We start from the raw sequence: 21,968 nt of genomic DNA, 5'->3' as shown, positions 1-21,968 counted from the left end.
GGACGTAGATTAAGAGACAGCCCACTCACAGAAGTCACTGTGCCTCCTGCGGGGGTGGTAGGTGGAGGCGCTGCGCTGGGTGGTCTTGCTGTGAGAGGAGGAGGAGGCCGAGGCAGAGGTGGTGGAGGAGGTGGAGTGTTTACTGGTGCCGTTGATGACGGTGCTGGGCCTTACCCGCGCCAGGCTCAGACTGCTGGTTGACCGAGACTCGCTGCCCTCCACCTGACACACACACACACACACACGTTAGGATCAGGACTCAGGTGACTGTGGACAGTGTGGACACACAGGCATGCGTACACACGTATTGTGGCAGACAGGCACGCCAGGTGTTCCCCGAGGATTTTTGTTAGCATGGGTGGCTAAGGAAGCAGAGGGGGATCATTTTGTAGATTTTTCTGGTGACTTTTTAAAAGGACATTCTACTCCAAAATGCATGAAAATGTTGGAACCATCTTAAATATAACTGATGTGCACCACTGCACTATAGGGAGATGAGGAGCAAGCAGTGGCTGCGCACTGATGACCCATTCATTCACACTAGCGCTCGCTCTGTTCGCTACAAATATACTTGTAACTTGTCAATTCCCCAAATCTCTCACTATCCCTTTAAAAGCGTGTCTCGGCAGAAATATATATATATAAAAAAATGTAAACTAAATTTTCGGGGGAACACAGGCAACGCAGAAATGAGGAAGGATTCTCTCTCTCTCTCCCCTACCTCTATCCAAACCCTCTCACACACACACATGTTGTCTCGTTGTGCCTCACCTCATTCATGCGTCCCAGTAACAGGTAGGTGGCGGTGACCTCGTTGTACTTCCGAGTGGTCAGAGCGTCTTTGATGTCGTCACGGGTGTAACCCATCCCCACCATCACCTCTGGAGGCGAGCGGAGAGATGAGGGACGTTAGACAGAGATACAGGCTCAAAGAAAGAAGAGGGTGGGTACGTCCCAAATAGCACCCTATTCCCTACAATAGTGCACTACTACCACCAGTGGCCAGTGAACTAAATATGAAAAACGGTGCCATTTGGGAGGCATACAATACGTAGGTAGGGAGTAGAGGGGAGTTAGAGAGGGGAGTACTTCACCGATGCGGCTGGCATCATTATGGTCCTCCAGGGGCTCTATATGAGGCTTCAGTTCTTCTCCGTCGTAGCCAGAGTTAATCCACTTGTCGTTCATGATTTGCTAATGAGGAGGGATAAAACGATGTGTTAAAGATGCCACAAACAGGGTGTGTGTGTGGGTTTGTGAGAGTGTGCTTGCGTGTACTGTATGTCTGAGTGGCGCCTGCAGTTGCCCTCCTCACCTCCAGGGTGCAGCGTTTGGTGGGGTTGAGCACCAGGAACCTGCGCAGGATGCCCTCGCAGTCGGTGGACATGTAGAAAGGCACGCGGTACTTCCCCCGCAGAACACGCTCCCGCAGCTCCTAGGGAACAACACATAAAGATACCGTTACGCAAAACGTGCACATAACGTTATATAATGTTACACAAAACACGAGACATATTAATGGCAAATGGACTAAAAGACAATGTGTTCCTTCTCTTGATCAACTGAATATGAAAATAAAATGTGAACATGAACTAATCAGCACAAAACCCTTCAGGACCACAGAAAGCATTAGTAAGCAAAAACATCACATAATGCATCAACTAAATAACATCCAAACCAGACACACGCCGTCTTGACATTGACACCTCAGTGACACAGTCTATGTCCCAAAAGGCACCCTATTCTCTATATAGTGCACAACTTTTGACCACACCATATGGGCCCAGGTCAAAAGTAGTGCCCTATGTAGGGAATAGAGAGCCATTTGAAACTCAGACAAAGCCAAGGCCATTTGGCTGCGCCGCAGGAGGCCTTGCCTTGAGGTTCTGCCCGTCGAAGGGCAGCGATCCGCTGACCAGAGTGTAGAGGATGACCCCTAGGCTCCAGATGTCCACCTCAGGCCCGTCGTACTTCTTCCCCTGGAACAGCTCTGGGGCGGCGTAGGGAGGGGAGCCACAGAACGTGTCCAGCTTGTTGCCCATGGTGAACTCATTACTGAAGCCAAAGTCTGCGATCTTGATGTTGGAGTCGGCATCCAGCAAGAGGTTCTCCGCCTGCAGGGACAGGTGAAGATAACCGAGTGCAGCTTTAAGGACTGAAAGTCTGTTCAATTCAGGCTGAGGTTGTATGCTCATTTCAGGAATGTAATGATCAGTGTTTCACATATGCTAAAGAATGGATATATAATATCAATGAGTGGTTGTCATTTTGGACAATGAAAAGGAGCCCAAGTCATCAGGTCTGAACCGGTCACGTACTTTAAGATCCCTGTGAACAATGTTCTTCAGGTGACAGTAGTGTACAGCAGACACAATCTAGATATAGATATAGATATATATAGAGGGAGAGGGGGGATCGGAGAGCGCGAGAGACAGAGAGAGAGAGCGAGAGCGGGAGAGAGAGAGAGAGAGAAAGAAGGGGAGTGAGACAAGTCACAGTAAAAATGCCAAACACAGACACGGACACATACAAGCTTACAGTAATGCTTGCAATGTAATACAGGCCAACTCAGCACCATTCACCGGGTTTGTTGCGATTATACATTTTTGGTCGCGTCTCACCTGACGGAATTTGGCCCGCGCCTCTTTCTCTTTCATTCTCCCATGGGACACGAGGTAGTCAAACACTTCACCTGAGGGAGAGAGAGACAAACCACATCAACAAACAGAGAAGCAGGCTTACAACACATGGTCTGATTGAATCGTCTGTAATTGAGGCACTTATACCGTATATCTGTGACTTATATCCGCGGGCCGAGATGGTTAATGGTCATGAAATGAAGGAAGGGTGGGTGGTGGCCGTGTTGAATAAAGAGAAAATGATGCATTCATAAATGTATCATTCTTGTGCAATTCATATATCTGGAGGCAACAATAAGGTTTTTCTTTCATTGACTTTTATCTGCCGTTAGTGTGCAGATGAAGCTTTAGGGCCTAACTGTATGCTCGCAGAATACACGCCAATTGCCAAATGCTTTTGGGAACTTAGGCAGAAAAAGTTCACTTCGATCCACAGAGGCAAAAAGGACAATGCTGGAGTTTAATTCGATAAGAGAAAAGCTGCGAAATGGAAAGTTGAAAATAAATCAAAGGGAGGGACAGAACAGTAGTCTAATGTTGGGGAAAGATTTGGTGAAGTGGTAAGATGATAGCAGTGCCGACTATGTTATGTGTGATGATTGTGAGGCGCTATACAAATTCAACAGTCACAAGACGGGGACTTCCAAATGGCCCATCAAGGGAACTACTGTTCAGGTGGGTTAAATGGAATAGTAGCTTGAAATCTGGACACTGAATCTAGGTCTGTAACCTCTCAAATATAATATGAAATCTTGCAGAATTAAGCATTACTTACAGTGAAATGATACACCAAATGTACATTTTGACTCTAGAATATGATTGATTTATTTCAGTTTCTTGAAAGAATGAATTCGCAGTTAGGGGTTGTCTGGAAAGGTGCACTCTTTACTGCAATGTAGGGGAGTTTCACAGTTTTACATTTGCTTAAATCCAGTTAAACTGATGTCATTTGGGAATCCCTTTTTAAAACATTTTATTCATTGCATTTTCTCCCGGCGAGTGAAGCAGAGATGACAGAGAAAACCTTACCAATGTCAACTAGATTGAAGCATCCAGTCTATCAATTTATGACGTTATTTTGGTGAGCAGGGTTTATTTAGTCTTCCAGGGCAACAACTAATGACAGAAGAGTATCTACATTTATCTAATTATAGAAGTTGATAGACATTGACTAACAAATAGCCTGCAAAAATGTTGGAAATGAACATATGCATATAAAAAAATGTTTTGCTCCGCTATCTCTGACTGTGTAGCACATTTGTTATATTTGCGGATTAGGGTCGGGTGTGAACCTAAGATCTACACTTTACAACATGTAGTCGGGCGGTTGCGGATGGGTTATTAGAAATTGCAGGCCGGTGCAGGTGAACAAACAGCTGATCCGCACACCCCTACTGTTATATATAGTGTGTTTAGAAGAGTTATACTATAATGATATTGTATTTCTATGAGGCACACAGTAAGTGAGTGAGTGAGTGAGTGAGTGAGTGAGTGAGTGAGTGAGTGAGTGAGTGAGTGAGTGAGTGAGTGAGTGAGTGAGTGAGTGAGTGAGTGAGTGAGTGTGTGTGTGTGTGTGCGATGACGGCATTATGCCACAATATACCAGAGAAATTACAATGTAAGAATTAAGGAGAACATAAAACAAATATTAAAAAATATGCTTAATTGTAACATAAACCTGATAGGTGCAGTGAAATGTGTTGCTTTACAGGGTCAGCCATAGTAGTACAGTTCCCCCTAAAACATAGGAGAGCATGCACAGCTGTAGTATCATAAGTGAGATGGATTATTAAATTGAGCCTGATCTGGGATCAGTATCTTCATCATGGAGCCTTTAGGGCCTCATTCATCTCACTGATCCCTGGCCCTATGGTTGACTTTGGGTCATTTACTGAGTGATTATTGACCGGCTAACGAAGAGATGAGAGGAGTGAGAGGAAGATGATGACAGAGAGAGAGAGATGGAGGGGGAGAGAGAGGCAGAGATAGAGAGAAATAAAGAGAAAGCGAGGGGCAACGAGAGAAGAGAGAGAAAGAGCAAGTGAAAAAGCGAGAGAGAGAGAGAGAGAGAGGCAGAGAGAAACATGGAGAGGGCAGCAGAGAAAGGGAAAGAAAGAGGCAAAGGGTGATAGAACGAGAGAGAGAGCGAGAGAAGTCATGAAGTACAGGGAGCCACTGTCACATCTGTGTGACGGATGCATGGGCATGTCTACATGTCTGTGACCCATGCATGGATTTGGGAATATGTGGTGGTGGTGTGTGAGAGAGTTGAAAGAGAGTGAATGAGTGCATGAGTGTGTGTGTTGTGTTTATAAACAGTAAGTGCTTCATGCTAGAGGGCACATCCACTGGGGGAAAAGCAGTGAGGTTGAGATCAGGAGGGGGCACATGCTTGGCTATTAGATCCTTATTTGGCAAGAAACAGAATGGGAGGAAAGATTGACAACCGAGGAGAGTGAGGATTAGAGAAGGGAGGGGGGGGGGGTGGAGAGGGAGAAAGTGATCATGAAGGAAAGGGAGAGACAATGACAGTGCAGAGGGAGGGAGGAGGGTGGTCAAAAGACAATCGATGGGTCAGAGGTACCCGGGAGAGGGAAAGCGTGAGGGCGGGGTGGAGAGAAAACAGATGAGAAAGAGAAATAGAGGGATACTGATTGAGGGGAGGTACTCTGCTCACCTCCACTGGCGTACTCCATTATCAGATAGAGCGTATTCTCTGTCTCGATCACCTCAAACAGCTGCACTGTAACACACACACAGACAACTCAGTATAATGGCACAAACAAACACACACAGTTCATAATGCACAAAGTGATTGACTGTGTGTTCCTTAGAGAAGGGAGATGTGCTGTAAATGCCAACAGTACAGTACAGCAGTTTATGGTTCAGCTGCATTCAGTATTAAATGTGACTGTGTGCTTTATAATAAATGGAGGTAGTCTATTGTCCTGGCTTTACATGAGCGACTGCACCCTATTGCCTTTATAGTGCACTATGTTTGACCAGGGCGCATAGGGAATATGGTGCTATTTGGGACACACCCTCTGGCCATTACAGGGGCAGCGCGATGGGGTCTGGGTGAGTGAGTGAGTCCCCTGGAAAGGAGGATCATTTTGAGCTCAGTGGGGGACTATTGTACATATCACATGTCCTGACTCCTGCTCAGCATCTGTTTTGACAGTAAAGGGGAACATTGCGTGAGGATGGCTGTTAGGCTGATGATGTTCTAGGGTGGGGTATGCCCTGCGGCGCTACACCCTGGAAGCTGGGGAGATTAGTGTAGCCCAGGCACTTACCGATATTTGGGTGGTTGAGGCCTTTCATGATCCGTACCTCTCTGAAGAGCTGGAGGAAAGAGAGAGAGCAGAAGCGAGTTAAAAGAATGTTATTTCATTATTCAAGTATTTTTTGCCCCAGAATTGGAACTCTTCACAGTCACACTGATATACAGGTATATATATATATATTATAGTGCATATGAAGATAGGCAAGAAAGTGGGGGATGATCACAATCCCTGATTCACAATATAAGAACTGAACATCAGACAGGCGGATAGGAGGAGGTTAGCCCGCCTCCACCACTGTCACTCATTTATTCATTCATAATGAAGCTCAGCTGCTTCTCGGAAAATGGACGCACCTCCCCCTCCAACACTTGCTAGCTTTCTGCTAATTAGAGAGAGGACCACTCCAGGGACAGCCTGACTAGACAGAGTATCTCTCTCCCTCGACAGAGCCTCCCTCCCCACAGGAGGTGCTGCTGCTTTTAGCCTCTTCTAATTGTAGAAATGGTGGGCACACCACATCACATTGTTGCTGCAATGGTGGTGCAGCACGGGCACTGTCTGCCGGCGCTGTGTGTGAATCAATGCCCTGCGGTTATGAGGTGACACACAATCGTATATACACACTGTCTCACACCCACTATATTCCCACACACACACGGCCCTCCCTCGAACAAGTTCACAAGCCTCCTTTCCTGGTTTTGACATCTGCTGTAAGTGGGGGAACTGGGAGAGCTGACGACATCTTGGGGATAATTATAGTGTGTGTGTGCACCAGCACAGAGAGTCCTCTCTTTCAACTGTAGATGTTGAGACTGGGTGACGAGGCATCGGCTTGCTCTGACCACGTAAAAGGGAATCAGTGAGCGACTGGGTCACAAGGGCTGGGTTTGTGGAAGGGGGAAAATAAATACTTCAATAAAGACAGAAATAGAGACAGACACAAAGTTACATTTCCTATTGTATTAGTGTGAGTGGAAGCAAGAGGAGGAAAGAGAGTACGGGAGAAAGACAGGAAGGATAGGCAAAGAAACACACACAATGGCTGGAATGCGCTGATGGTTGTGTGAGAAGGCGGTCAGCTTCCTTAGAAGTTCGAGCCCATTCTTCCAAAAGACAGGGAGCTGCGTCTCACCATGCCTCTTTCTCAGCCCCCCTATGCTCGATCCTGTGATTCCTGGCCTTCGACGGCAGCTTTCAAACAAGATATCTGCACACGGAATTGGCAAGAGTAAAGTTGCTAGGATCATCTATATATTTTGGGTTGCCTTGAGGACAGAGGGAAACAGAGAGAAGGAAACTGGGAAACGATTGAAATGTGTATGCCTCAGTGACTGTGCAAGCAAATGACTCATGTCTCAAATAAACATGCACAAACAGAACGGAGCTGGGCTCGTTGGTGTACAGTGTCCTGATTCAATGATTTCAATTACGCTCGTATAAATAATAAGAGGAAGAATATCTAGGCATACGGCCAATATGAACATAGATTGTTTGTGGTGTTACTTACGGGGGAAAGTTCCATCATAGCATAATGTAAGCATAGCTGTCTACTTCCTGGTGTGATGTAATAATACATGGAGGATGCCATAACAATGTGTGTTGCTTGAGGCGACTGGATGAGCCAACCTGCAGCATGGACATTACCAAACAGATTCCTGGTATTCTATGGCCCCCATTGTCCCGAGGACAAACTCAATATAGCTCCTATCGTCGGAAACAATAGCCATGCTCTCCCTTTCGTGCTGTTGCACTGCAAAGTGACCTGCCTCAACCAGTATGGAGACATGTTTACACAAAAACACAGTATGTGATGCAACACAAGATGTTGATCAGTTTGTCGCTGCGCCACATGATTTACAAAAAGCAGGCGGTGTCCACAGACCCACTTTTGTTTACCAAGTTCAACTTCAAGTAGAGGGCTAGTTTAGTGTTGTTGTACCAATGTCTTGTGCATTTGTATCTGCACTGAATGTAAATATTTATCAAAACCCAAGAAATATACAGTGGACTATAGGCTAGTGATACATGACTGTAGGATATAGGCTAGTGATACATGACTGTAGGATATAGGCTAGTGATACATGACTGTAGGATATAGGCTAGTGATACATGACTGTAGGATATAGGCTAGTGATACATGACTGTAGGATATAGGCTAGTGATACATGACTGTAGGATATAGGCTAGTGATACATGACTGTAGGATATAGGCTAGTGATACATGACTGTAGGATATAGGCTAGTGATACATGACTGTAGGATATAGGCTAGTGATACATGACTGTAGGATATAGGCTAGTGATACATGACTGTAGGATATAGGCTAGTGATACATGACTGTAGGATATAGGCTAGTGATACATGACTGTAGGATATAGGCTAGTGATACATGACTGTAGGATATAGGCTAGTGATACATGACTGTAGGATATAGGCTAGTGATACATGACTGTAGGATATAGGCTAGTGATACATGACTGTAGGATATAGGCTAGTGATACATGACTGTAGGATATAGGCTAGTGATACATGACTGTAGGATATAGGCTAGTGATACATGACTGTAGGATATAGGCTAGTGATACATGACTGTAGGATATAGGCTAGTGATACATGACTGTAGGATATAGGCTAGTGATACATGACTGTAGGATATAGGCTAGTGATACATGACTGTAGGATATAGGCTAGTGATACATGACTGTAGGATATAGGCTAGTGAGATGAAACACCGTACAGGGGAAAAAAACTTGAGAAAAAAAATTCAGGCGGCAAATCTGACTCACTGATTCCCTTGTTATCAATTGTCAAAGCCAAAGTTATTAGACGGTTATTTTCAATGGCAAAGTTATTAGATGGCTGTGCAGGGCAGCTGGACGCCCCCATGAATCTGCTGGTGGGCATGTGGCCCGTCTGAGAGAATCAGCCTGTGTGAAGCAGACATGTTACACAATAGTGCTGCTAATGTGGACCAGAGCTACTGTGAGTGCCACAAAGTATACATTCAGTGTCCACAAACACACCCCACCGAGGGGATGTCATATTATCATTTAAATGACATGATGCATCTCCATGCGTGAACATACCATCCAAATCAAACACAGTCCCACATCCCTTGAGACTGTCTGTAATTGAATTGAAAAGAACAGAGCGCATCAGCTGTTCACCTGAGCTCTAAAGATAATAATCAGATAAGCCCGTCTCTCCTCTCCTCCCCCGCCGCCTCTTTGCTCTTTCTCTCTTCAGTCATATCCCCCTCCCTTCTATCTAGCACTTTCTCCCTCTCTCGCACACCCATAAATGACTTCCTGGTCCATTCCCTTGGCAGTGGCCCTACGTCACTGTTGCCATGCCAACCCCGGTACCAAAGCCAGACTCTCTAGTCCTTGTCCCATCCCCAGGCCAGTCTCTTCCCAGGGGAGTTACTCCACCCCAACCCACCTCTGCCCTGTCTTGCCTGCCACCCTCAGCACGACAGGCCAGGGAGTGGGACAGCCCATCAACAGTATGCGTCTGTCTAATGCAGTCCTCCCTCCCTCCTCCCTCCCACCCTGTCCGTCACACTGGAAGCCACTCTCGCTCTGAAGCAGAAAACAGAGAGAGAACAACAAGGCAGAATTAATCAACTCTGAGCTCCCTCTGGTTTTTCTCCTGTTTTGCATGTGGATTTGCACAAAGCAGTTTACTAAGTTGTCTCTCTCTCTCAAAGCAGTTTACTAAGTTGTCTCTCTCTCTCTCGTTCTCCCTATGTGTCATTGTGAGTCGATGTTACTGGGGGGGGGTGGGGGTCAGTCAGTGGTGGACGCAGGCAGTTGTTGAACACAAGGCTGTGTTTTTGTCTGGGCCGCGTCCCCACGGGCCTCACTCAGACCATTTAATCCAGGCCTTGTGTCCGAGCTCTTGCCTGAACAATCACACGCACAGTCGCATACACACACACAGGCAAAGTATGCCTGCACAGGACACACACATATACACTCGCTATACCCACACACAGACATTTTTGCAAATTGCTTCAACAAATATTTTACACAACCACATTGCGCACGTACAGTCACACACAAGCACACACCTCCTCCCCTTGACCACACTGTCATGTGACCAGAGAGAGAGCCAGAGAGAAAGCGAGCGAGAGAGGTAAACGGAACACACAGGCTCCCCTCTGAAATGACTCAGCAGAGCGACTGAATAACCTCCTCTTTCTCTGAAAGAGACGTCTATCCACGCCAACGGCCAACCCAGCCGTCGCCCATGAATGACTGTTCCCTCTCTCCCTGCATAAACAATAACATCTGATGCAAGTGCCACAGCCTACTGTCTCTAAACCCAACCCCACCAATAGAATACCCCTCCACCCCTCCGTCCCTGCTCTAAACCTCTCCCCACACACCCCAGCCCCCCTTAATGTCCCTGTGGGACCCAGGCTGCTCCTCTGGGAAAGGGGGGGGGTGATTATGCAGAGGAGAGGCCTTTCATGTTGGACACTGTGGTGAGGGGCGTTCCAAGGCCCCGGCTGTTGTCAACATGTCCCCTCAACAGAGACCTTGTTACAAGCCCATCTAAAACCACACAGTCACTTTGGAAGGAAGGGCCTGAGAATACAATGGGCCTGGTTGGCACTGTCTGGTTTCCAAGGTGTCTTGTGAACCAATAATGCATCAACAACATCTGTCTGGCCAGCAGCCCCAGGGGCCAGGGCTCAGGTGAGGGGTGCCTAGGGGCCAGGACAATTTTTAAAATGTATTTAATCTTTATTTAACTAGGCAAGTCAGTTAAGAACAAATTCTTATTTACAATGACGGCCTACCCCGGGCTAACCCAGACGACGCTAGGCCAATTGTGTGCCACCCTATGGGACTCCCAATCACGGCCGGTTGTGATTCAGCCTGAAATCAAACCAGGGTCTGTAGTGACGCCTCTAGCACTGAGATGCAGTGCCTTAGACCGCAGTGCCACTCGGGAGCCTACAGGTGCTTACATCTGGATTTGGGTTTGCCCTGTGTAGCACCCACATGCATTGAGGGTAGATTGGGTTCAAAGTTCAAACACACATTGGTGACTGTATGTGGCCAAATTGGTATAGCATAATTCCAGCCAGCTTCAGCTAAAATATATCTTCAGTTTAAGATCGCACACACTTAGATTCACTTTTCATTTAAGTGTTTGGATGATTCACGGACGGTAATAATAAGCAATAGTTCATTTCAGCTTATTATATAGATTATTTGACCATAGTTTAGGACTGGATGTCCTATAATGTAACTGTAACACTGAGAAGCTGACTGTCACGACTTCCACCGAAGTCGGTTCCTCTCCTTGTTCGGGCGACGTTCGGCGTCACCGGTCTTCTAGCCATCGTCGATCCTCTTTTCATTTTCCATTTGTTTTGTCTTGTTTTCCCACACACCTGGTTTTCATTCCCTCATTACGTGTTGTGTATTTAACCCTCTGTCCCCCCCATGTCTTTGTGTGGTATTGTTTGTTGTAAGTGCTTGTGGACATGTTGACTGGTGCGCGTCAGGTTTTGTACCCAAGTTGTTATTGTCTTGATGCCGTTGGTTTTGCTATTAAACTGCTCCGGCTATGACCTAGTTCTACTCTCCTGCGCCTGACTTCCCTGCCACCAGTTACGCACCCATTACAGACAGATTAAAATCTACACAGAGCATGAGGTAGTACAACCTTGTTTGGCAAGAAGCCATTAAACTCATTCAAGTCACATGACTATCCAGAACTACAGCAACGGATTTCAATTGTTTCCTGTAAAGGGTAGCAACAACAATCAACAGATCCCAAACAGAAAAGACACCACAGTCCATGTCTGCATCCCAAAATGGCACCCTATTCCCGTAGGGCTCTGGTCAAAAGTAGTGTACTACAGTGCTTTCAGAAAGTATTCATACCCCTTGACTTATTCCACATTTTGCTGTGTTACAGACTGAATTCTAAACGGATTAAATTGACTTTTTTTCCCTCACCTATCTACACCCAATACTCCATAATGAAAAAGTTCAAACATGTTTTCAGAAATGTTTGCTAATTTATTGAAAATGAAACACAGAACTATTTCATTTACATAAGTATTCACACCCCTGAGTCAATACATGTTAGAATCACCAATCAATTACAACTGTGAGTCTTTCTGGTAAGTCTCTATGAGCTTTGCAAACATGGATTTTGCAATACTTGCACATCATTTTTATATTATTCAAGCTGTCAAGTTGGTTGTTGCTAGATGGTCATTTTCAAGTCTTGCCATAGATTTTCAATCCAATTTAAGTCAAAACTGTAACTAGGCCACCCAGGAACATTCAATGTCGTCTTGGTAAGCAACTCCAGTGTATATTTGGCCTTGTGTTTTCGGTTATTGTCCTGCTGAAAGGTGAAGTTGTCTCCCAGTGTCTGTTGGAAAGCAGACTGAACCAGGTTTCCTCTGGTGTTTTGCCTATGCTTAGCTCTATTCAGTTTATTTTTATCCACAAAAAAAATGACAACGATGACAATCATACCCATAACATGATGCAGCCACCACCATGCTTGAAAATATGAAGAGTGGTACTCAGTGATGTGTTGAATTGGATTTGCCCCAAACATAACACTTTCTATTCAGGACAAAGTTAATGTCTATGCCACATTTTTTAAATTCAGTTTTACTATAGTGTCTTGTTGCAAACAGGATACATGTTTTGGAATATTTTATTCTGTACAGGTTTCCTTTTTTTTCACTCTGTCAATTAGGTTGGTATTGTGTAGTAATAACTACAATGTTGCTGATCCATCCTCAGTTTTAAAGTCACCATTGGCCTCACGTTAAAATTGCTAAGCGATTTCCTTCCTCTCCAACAACTGAGTTAGGAAGGACGCCTGTGTCTGTCTGGGTGTATTGATACACCATCCAAAGTGTAATTAATAACTTCACCATGCTCAAAGGTATATTAAATGCCAGCCTTTCTTTTTTTCATCTACCAATAGGTGCCCTTCTTCGTGAGGTATTGGAATACCTCCCTGGTCTTTGTGGTTGAATCTATGTATGAAATTCACTGCTCGACTAAAATATCTTACAGATAATTGTCTGGGGTACAGAGATGAGGTAGTCATTCAAAAATCATGTTAAACACTGTAATTGCACACACAGTGAGTCCATGCAACTTATTACATGACTTGTTAAGCAAATGTTTACTCTTGAACTTATTTAGGCTTGTAATAACAAAGGGGTTGAATAATTATTGACTCCAGACATTTCAGTTTTTCATATTTTTATTAATTTGTAACAATTTTGAAAAACATAAAACCCACTCTGACATTATGGGGTATTGTGTTTAGGCCAGTGACACCATATCTCAATTGAATCCATTTTAAATTCAGGCTGTAACACAACAAAGTCTGGAAAAAGTCAAGGGGCATGAATGCTTTCTGAAGGGAATAGGGTGCCATTTGGGACACACTCTATGGGCAGCAATTCATAAACTGGATTACTGCACATATTCTGACCCCTGGATGAACAGAATGAAAAGCTCTCTTCCCATCATCCTTCAACAGTGTGGGAAAATATCCTGCCCCCTCTGTATTAATTCCTTTAATATCTTAATGATACACACTACCCTCTGATACACAAACATACTGTCAGGCAGCGTCCTTATCTCGAGTGGCGCAGTGGTTGAAGGCACTGTATCTCAGTGCTAGAGGCGTCACTGCAGTCCCTGGTTCGATTCTAGGCTGCATCACATCCGGCCGTGATTGGGAGTCCCATAGTGCGGTGCACAATTGGCCCAGCGTCGTCTGGGTTTGGCCGGGGTAGGCCATCATTGTAAATAAGAATTTCATCTTAACTGACTTGCCTAGATAAATAAAGGTTAAATAAATAAAATAAATACAAATAAAATATCCCTTTCTCTACAACACACACACACACACTCCGTCTGTGCTCTTTGGTTCGGCCCCATCTCATGGTCGCTTGCTTTCTCAGGATCCCAGCTCCAGTACCCTGGCCCCCTGGATGCCCCCACTCCCTCTAGGTTCGGCTGTCCCCATTGTTCGTCTGTCTGGAATGCTGCTCCTAACTGAAGGGGCCTGATAGAGGGATAACAACCCCTCCCGCCTCGTCCCTGCCTGCATCCCTCTCCCAGCGCCGGATGGCTGCCTCCCGAATCCCTTTTGGTTCTTAAAGTAGCACCAGACTCTTGAAGGGGCCCTACATGGTCAAGGATTACATGCCCCACACACACACACACACACACACACACACACACACACACACACACACACTCACACACACACACACGCTCATGATAAAGCTTGAGAAAATCTTGACATCATCCAGATAAAGGTTAAATAAAATAAAGACCAGAGAGAGAGGTGGAAGATGAGGTGAATGGGGGTACAGAGAGGCTGAAGGGTGGGTGAGGTGTGAGGGACAGAAGTGACGTGAAGGATGGGGTGGGTGGAGACATGGAGGTGGAGGCCTATCACTGGGAGATGGATATCGGGGTTTAAAGTTAAAGGGCCTGGTGTGGAATAGGTCAGAGGTTGGGACGGGGAATGAGTGAGAGGTAGATTGAGGGGTGGGGTAAGAAGGAGACATTAGGGGGTGGGAGGTTGAAAGGGGAGAGGTAGATGAGACATGGGGGGGGGGTAGTATTTAGGGATATGAGATAGGCATGGGTTAGTAAGTGGTTGGGGGTTTTTCAGATACATGGAGCGCTTGTTAAAGGATGGGTGCAAGTGTCTGTCCTGCTCATGGCTCTGTGGACCATGCTGAAGCTGCTGGGAAAATACACTGTGTGCGTGTGTGTGTTTCAGCTGCCGGGGATCCCCCATGCAGACACAAATGGGATTAGAGGGAGAGTGAGTGAGTTTGGGGGGCGGTGGGCCAACATGGAGCATTGCTGCTACAGCCCTGCTGTCACTGTCAGATTAAAGCCTGCAAACTGCAACCAGATTACCCCAAGAACACTGCAGCATGGCAGCTGGCTGGGAGGGGGCGGAGCCTGGGCCCTTAAATCACCTGCCGCCACTTGGGTGTGGGATGCTAGCTACTGTGGGGCCCCAGCCTCCAGAGAGACACCAGAGAGTACATCTGTGGTTACCCTGCATCGCCTGAAGAGAGGCGATGAGAGAAGAATAGAGACAATAAATAAAGTAGGAATAAAGTGGGGCAGGTGACTAATAGAGGAGGTCAGAGTGTGCGATGAGGGCGGGAGGGCGAAAAAACGACAGGGTGGGACAGGGGCGTGTTACAATACGAGAGAGAGAGAGAGAGAGAGAGAGAGAGAGAGAGAGAGACACCTGGTGCTCTGGTCTAGTGTGTCCTGAATGGGAGGAGAATAGTGCTGACAGGACAACCGTCTGCCCGTTGCGCTACTGCAGCAGTATCCATCCACCAGTGTACCTCAGCATGCAGAGATCACAAACTGCCCCCGTCCCCCTCCCTCCCTGCCTGCATCCATCCACAGTCCCCACCAGGCAACCACTCAACGCTGGGGGTGCATTGTTATTGGCCCTCTATTCCCAACAAAAGTAGTGCACTATATAGGGAACAGGGTGCCATTTGGGACCCATACATGGACAAGCCGGCATATATAAGATATATTCTTCAGGAAACAATGGCTACAGTATATAACTACTTTAAAAGTCCAAAATGGATATGCTAATCAAAACCTATTTAACCCTATGGTGGCCACTTGATCACTGAAAACTTGAAGACAGGAGTTTCTTGCAACAAAAAGTCTACAAATATGTTAACCTTACAGGATATCTGCAAAGAGATAGTAGCTAACTAATTGTGAACAGTATAATTTGCAGTGGCTGGTGCCAGCCATATCTGTATCCGCGGCTGACAAATAATACCTTACACAGAGCCACAATCGATAGCTGTGTGTTTTAAATGGATGAAATTGTCCTAAGTAAGAGCCTGCTCCTGTTGTGCTGACAGGGTGGAAGCACAACGAGGCTAAAGTTTGGTCAACAGATGACGGTTTGGTCCGAATATGTGCAACAGACAAAGATCACCTCGTCAGATGTCTGTGAGAAGATGGTTGATCAAAACATGTTTGCCTAGCAACAGGGAAGCATGAGTGTGATGTCATCTGCATCAATCCTCACATGGAAGGTGTGAATGCCTCACCATGCTCATCAGCACGTATGGACCCTCTCAGTAGCAACTGGACTGATTATGATGAGTGACTGGAGTTGCGTCTCAAATGGCACCCTATTCCCTATATAGTGCACTATACAGTGCATTCGGAAAGCATTCAGACCCCTTCACTTTTTTTCCACATGTTGTTACGTTACAGCCTTATTCTAAAATGGATTAAATCGGTGTTTTCCCTCATCAATCTAAACACACTACTCCATAAAGACAAAGCAAAAACTGTTTATAGAAATGTTTGCAAATTTCTTAAAAATAAAAAATGAAATATCCCATTCACATAAGTATTCAGACCCTTTACTCAGTACTTTGTTGAAACACTTTTGGCATGGATTACAGCCTCAAGCTTTCTTGGGTATGATGCTACAAGCTTGGCACACCTTGATTTGGGGAGTTTCTCCCATTCTTCTCTTCAAATCCTCTCAAGTTCTGTCAGGTTGGATGGGGAGCATCACTGCACAGCTATTTTCAGGTCTTTCCGGAGATGTTTGATCGGGTTCAAGTCCGGGCTATGGCTGGGCCACTTAAGGACAGTCAGAGACCTGTCCCAAAGTCATTCCTGCGTTGTCTTGGCTGTGTGCTTAGGGTCGTTGTCCTGTTGGAAGGTGAACCTTCGCCCTAGTCTGTGGTCCTGATTATCTGGAGCAGACTTGACCCTTAGCATTCAGGCCAAAGAGTTCAATCTTAGTTTCATCAGACCAGAGAATATTGTTTCTCATGGTCTGAGTCCTTTAGGTGCCTTTTGGCAAACTCCAAGCGGGCTGTCATGTGCCTTTTACTGAGGAGTGGCTTCCGTCTGGCCACTCTACCATAAAGGCCTGATTGGTGGAGTGCTGCAGAGATGGTTGTCCTTCTGGAAGGTTCTCCCATTTCTACAGAGGAACTCTGGAGCTCTCTCAGAGTGACCATTGGGTTGTTGGTCACCTCCCTGACCAAGGCTCTTCTCCCCCGATTGCTTAGTTTGGCCAGGTGGCCAGCTCTAGGAGGAGTCTCAGTGGTTCTAAACTTCTTCCATTTAAGAATGATGGAGCCCACTGTGTTCTTGGGGACCTTCAATGCTGCAGACATTTTTGGTACCTTTCTCCAGGTCTGTGCCTTGACACAATCCTGTCTCGGAGCTCTACAGACAATTCCTTCGTCCTCATGGCTTTGTTTTTTTGCAAAGGACATGTATTGTCAACTGTGGGACCTTATATAGACAGGAGTGTGCCTTTCTAAATTATGTCCAATCAATTGAATTTACCACAGGTCAACTCCAATCAAGTTGTAGAAACATCTCAAGGATGATCAATGGAAACAGGATGCAACGGAGCTCAATTTCGAGTCTGAATACTTATGTAAATAAGGTATTTCTGTCTTTTATTTTTAATACATTTAAAAAAAAACTGTTTTCGCTTTGTCATTATGAGGTATTATGTGTAGATTGATGAGGATTATTTATTTTTTAATCCATTTTAGAATACGGCTGTAATGTAACAAAATGTAGAAAAGGTCAAGGGGTCTGAATACTTTCCGAATGCACTTTAGGGAATAGGGTACAAAAGGGACGCACCATGGGAATAAGCCTGTATGATGTGTGGTCAAACCAAGCTCAGGTCTGCTGTTCAATTGCCTCAAAATGAGGAGGGACATACATACACGATTCAATATATGTCTCTGTCCTCCATTGGTTTTGTCTGAAGAAAGCCTACTACAGTCATATGAGGTCGGGCCAGCATACTAATCTGATTACAGCTTCTCTATGCAATGTATCTATACATAGGCTCCGTCTGCCCATGATCTCTGAGCACACTGGACAGTTATGTGCATCGCTCCATGCTTAAATAGAAATCCACTTAATTCCACTGAGGGGCAACACATGATACAGCAGCACCTTCCTACAGTTCTCTCTCTCATGTAGGCCTATGGACAGCAACATTATCATTGCATGGTTGTCAATGTTCCAAAATCATTGCTCCATCACTCCCATGGATTTGTAGCTAGTGGTGGCTAAAGCTAGCTGAAGTTTGTAATGGCTGTTTAGAGAAAACAGAACTATGGATTATAGGGATGTGCATATTTCCCTTTTAAGAAGATTCAATACGCATCTAAATACATGGACTACGATCCAGGAACCACATATTTTGTTTTGAAACGATTGGGTGCGATTAGAGACTGTGTGTTTGTGTGGTGTGTAAATGATGTATGTCTATGTCGCACCTGAGCAGTGCCATAAGGGAGACCTGGGCATCTACCACCCCACTACCACTATCAGATTATTGGGGCAATGTAGACTGTTTTTTGTCCCCCCACTTTGGTTCTGAAATCACCATCACCTACTAATTAACTTGTCATTTTTGCAGTTTAAGTGTTTTAGTTAGTAATGTATCAATACTTATTGTTTACAAATTAGCTATGACATAGCCAATGAATATATAGCACAATTTAGGATGTCACCCCCAACTCAAAATCGAATGGTTTTGACCGTTTGGAAGATTTTATGGAGAGATCTTCTCTTCTCCTCTCCTCTGACTTCGGCCATGCAGTGCGCCTCGCACATGTGATTGCTGTCCTTGTTATGAAATGATCAACTTTACCCTGTATATAAAATAAATGACCATATACACTGATTGTTTAAAGCAAAACTACCAAAACTTTTGCTGATGGTGAACCTGAACAATCAGCAGCCAGATCAGAGTTGTGTCTCTAGTAGATTACTTTTTATTCGGGTTTTGTTTTGCAAGCCATTTTAGCATTAGAATGCTGAAGGTGCCGCATGTGAATCGCTACATCCCCAATGGATAACAGTTTCTCCTGTATCTGAGAAATAGACTACTTTCACGGTTAGGAACCATCTCAAATCCAAATGGTAAAATCCTGAACTTCCCCTTTAACTGGCCCTGAAATCACTGGTATGTATGCAGCAAAATTATTGGTGCAATCCGGGATCCTTACGTTGTCCCTACCCTAAACCCTGACACCTACCCCAGTGTTTCCCAAACTCGGTCCTCAGGAGCCCAAGGGGTGCACATTTTAGTTTTTTGTCCTAACACTACACAGCCGATTCAAATGATCAAAGCTTGATGTTAGTTGATTATTTGAATCAGCTGAGTAGTGCTAGGGCAAAAACCAAAACGTGCACCCCTTGGGGTCCCGAGGACCGAGTTTGGGAATCCCTGCCTTACCCCAACCATAACACTAACCTTAACCATTTTAAATTTCAACGGGGTAGGGACACCCCAAGGATTCTGGATAGCAAGTACCACAATAAAACCATCAAAACATCCCAGACACTATAAGCCTCCTAGAACTTAGAATGAGGTCAAAGGTTAGGCCATTGCATCATCTCACTGGCCAAATGTCCACCAAAACAATCACACATGAGTCCACTTCCTGTCACTGTATATTGATATTAGCCTAGTTGTTTAGCCTAGATAGTAGCCTAGGTGAGAAAGTTATCAGCTGTGTAGGAACAGAGTGCAGACAGAGTGCAGGTCAGCATAATATAGTCAATATCAAAGCAAAAACCATGACGTTAGGAAGGTTACATTCAAGCTGTTACATTCAAGGTAACCATCATTATCTCAAATGTCATGAAGAGAATGGTTCTCAATGCCTCCTGATGCTGTTTGTGTCTTGCAAAACTGTGTGACGTCGCATGCTTTGTTAGGCCTCGTTGCCGGATAAGAATTTGAATCATTGCATCTCCAAACTGTTTCTCATGACAACCACACAACAGCACTCACCTTCTGTAGGCTGGTCGGGTTGAGCTGGTTTTTGTCAATGATCTTTATTGCAACCTGAAACGGCAAGAGACAAATCATTACGATCAGTGATACCAAAACAGTGACATATTCAAGAGCATTAGTAGATCTCAAAGCTCAAACTCCAAAACAAACCAACAGGTCATAAGGCCCCATAAATGGCTGAACAGCGTGATTTGTCTCGGTCAAAGTGTGAGTGAGACTAGGACTGTAATGGTTCACTACACACTGCCCTCCAAATGATCCCATTCCATGTCATTAGGTTGAACTTTATGGCAATCCTGTGTAATTATACACCTAAAAACGTGGGTCATGACTTGGGCTAACATTAAATTATGTTTACAACTACACAGGCCTTAAAAGTCATGACAGACTAGAACAAACCCAGTCTTGTTCTGTCCAAAATGTAAGGGATAATCTCTAAAACTACAACGACCATCCATCCACCCCATATGTTCCATGCTCTCACCACAACCAGCCTGTCAAATGGCCTATTACAAACCTCATTGGCCGTGTGCACTATTCCTACCAGCCTAACCCCATTCTTCAGTCAAGTACCCACTTCTCTACCCCAGCCTCACCCCTCAGTTTAGCCCATCCACACCACCAGCCACCCAGCCCAGCCTCACCCCTCAGTCTAGCCCATCCACACCTCCAGCCCCCCAGCCCAGTCCAGCCTCACCCCTCAGTCTAGCCCACCACACCTCCAGCCCCCCAGCCCAGTCCAGCCTCACCCCACAGTCTAGCCCATCCACACCTCCAGCCCAGTCCAGCCTCACCCCTCAGTCTAGCCCATCCACACCTCCAGCCCCCAGCCCAGTCCAGCCTCACCCCCAGTCTAGCCCATCCACACTTCCAGCCCAGCCTCACCTCTCAGTCTAGCCCATCCACACCTCCAGCCCAGTCCAGCCTCACCCCTCAGTCTAGCCCATCCACACCTCCAGCCCCCAGCCCAGTCCAGCCTCACCCCCAGTCTAGCCCATCCACACCTCCAGCCCAGTCCAGCCTCACCCCCAGTCTAGCCCATCCACACCTCCAGCCCCCAGCCCAGTCCAGCCTCACCCCTCAGTCTAGCCCATCCACACCTCCAGCCCCCAGCCCAGTCCAGCCTCACCCCTCAGTCTAGCCCATCCACACCTCCAGCCCAGTCCAGCCTCACCTCTCAGTCTAGCCCATCCACACCTCCAGCCCCCCAGCCCAGTCCAGCCTCACCTCTCAGTCTAGCCCATCCACACCTCCAGCCCAGTCCAGTCTCACCTCTCAGTCTAGCCCATCCACACCTCCAGCCCCCCAGCCCAGTCCACCCTCACCCTTCAGTCTAGCCCATCCACACCTCCAGCCCCCCAGCCCAGTCCAGCCTCACCTCTCAGTCTAGCCCATCCACACCTCCAGCCCAGTCCAGTCTCACCTCTCAGTCTAGCCCATCCACACCTCCAGCCCCCAGCCCAGTCCACCCTCACCCTTCAGTCTAGCCCATCCACACCTCCAGCCCCCATCCAGTCCACCTCCAGTCTAGCCCATCCACACCCCCAGCCCAGTCCAGTCTCACCTCTCAGTCTAGGCCATCCACACCTCCAGCCCAGTCCAGTCTCACCTCTCAGTCTAGCCCATCCACACCTCCAGCCCCCCAGCCCAGTCCAGCCTCACCCCTCAGTCTAGCCCATCCACACCTCCAGCCCAGTCCAGTCTCACCTCTCAGTCTAGCCCATCCACACCTCCAGCCCCCCAGCCCAGTCCAGCCTCACCCCTCAGTCTAGCCCATCCACACCTCCAGCCCAGTCCAGTCTCACCTCTCAGTCAGCCCATCCACACCTCCAGCCCCCCAGCCCAGTCTCACCCTCAGTCAGCCCATCCACACCTCCAGCCCAGTCCAGCCTCACCTCTCAGTCTAGCCCATCCACACCTCCAGCCCCCAGCCCAGTCCAGCCTCACCTCTCAGTCTAGCCCATCCACACCTCCAGCCCCCCAGCCCAGTCCAGCCTCACCCCTCAGTCTAGCCCATCCACACCTCCAGCCCCCAGCCCAGTCCGCCTCACCTCTCAGTCTAGCCCATCCACACCTCCAGCCCCCCAGCCCAGTCCAGCCTCACCCTCAGTCTAGCCCATCCACACCTCCAGCCCCCAGCCCAGTCCAGTCTCACCTCTCAGTCTAG

General features: G+C 46.6%; 1 protein-coding gene across 5 annotated transcripts in view; it reads right to left on the bottom strand.

The window, feature by feature from the left end:
• Positions 1 to 21,968, bottom strand: part of LOC115136923 (MAP/microtubule affinity-regulating kinase 4-like) — a 62,854-nt gene that overhangs the window by 18,487 nt on the left and 22,399 nt on the right. For all 5 annotated transcript variants that reach the window (XM_029672835.2, XM_029672836.2, XM_029672838.2 and 2 more), the window contains exons 3-12: positions 19,799 to 19,852; positions 5,936 to 5,984; positions 5,317 to 5,382; positions 2,622 to 2,692; positions 2,319 to 2,375; positions 1,878 to 2,114; positions 1,316 to 1,435; positions 1,095 to 1,194; positions 772 to 881; positions 30 to 222 (exon numbers count right to left, since the gene is read on the bottom strand). In XM_029672835.2, the coding sequence (XP_029528695.1) occupies positions 30 to 222; positions 772 to 881; positions 1,095 to 1,194; positions 1,316 to 1,435; positions 1,878 to 2,114; positions 2,319 to 2,375; positions 2,622 to 2,692; positions 5,317 to 5,382; positions 5,936 to 5,984; positions 19,799 to 19,852 (1,057 nt within the window). The remainder of the gene's footprint in view (positions 1 to 29; positions 223 to 771; positions 882 to 1,094; positions 1,195 to 1,315; positions 1,436 to 1,877; positions 2,115 to 2,318; positions 2,376 to 2,621; positions 2,693 to 5,316; positions 5,383 to 5,935; positions 5,985 to 19,798; positions 19,853 to 21,968) is intronic.

Source organism: Oncorhynchus nerka, linkage group LG11 (assembly GCF_034236695.1).
Source record: "Oncorhynchus nerka isolate Pitt River linkage group LG11, Oner_Uvic_2.0, whole genome shotgun sequence".
NCBI classification, from domain to species: domain Eukaryota; kingdom Metazoa; phylum Chordata; class Actinopteri; order Salmoniformes; family Salmonidae; genus Oncorhynchus; species Oncorhynchus nerka.
Note: the sequence above shows the minus strand (reverse complement) of the source record. Positions and strands in the feature narration are given on the sequence as shown.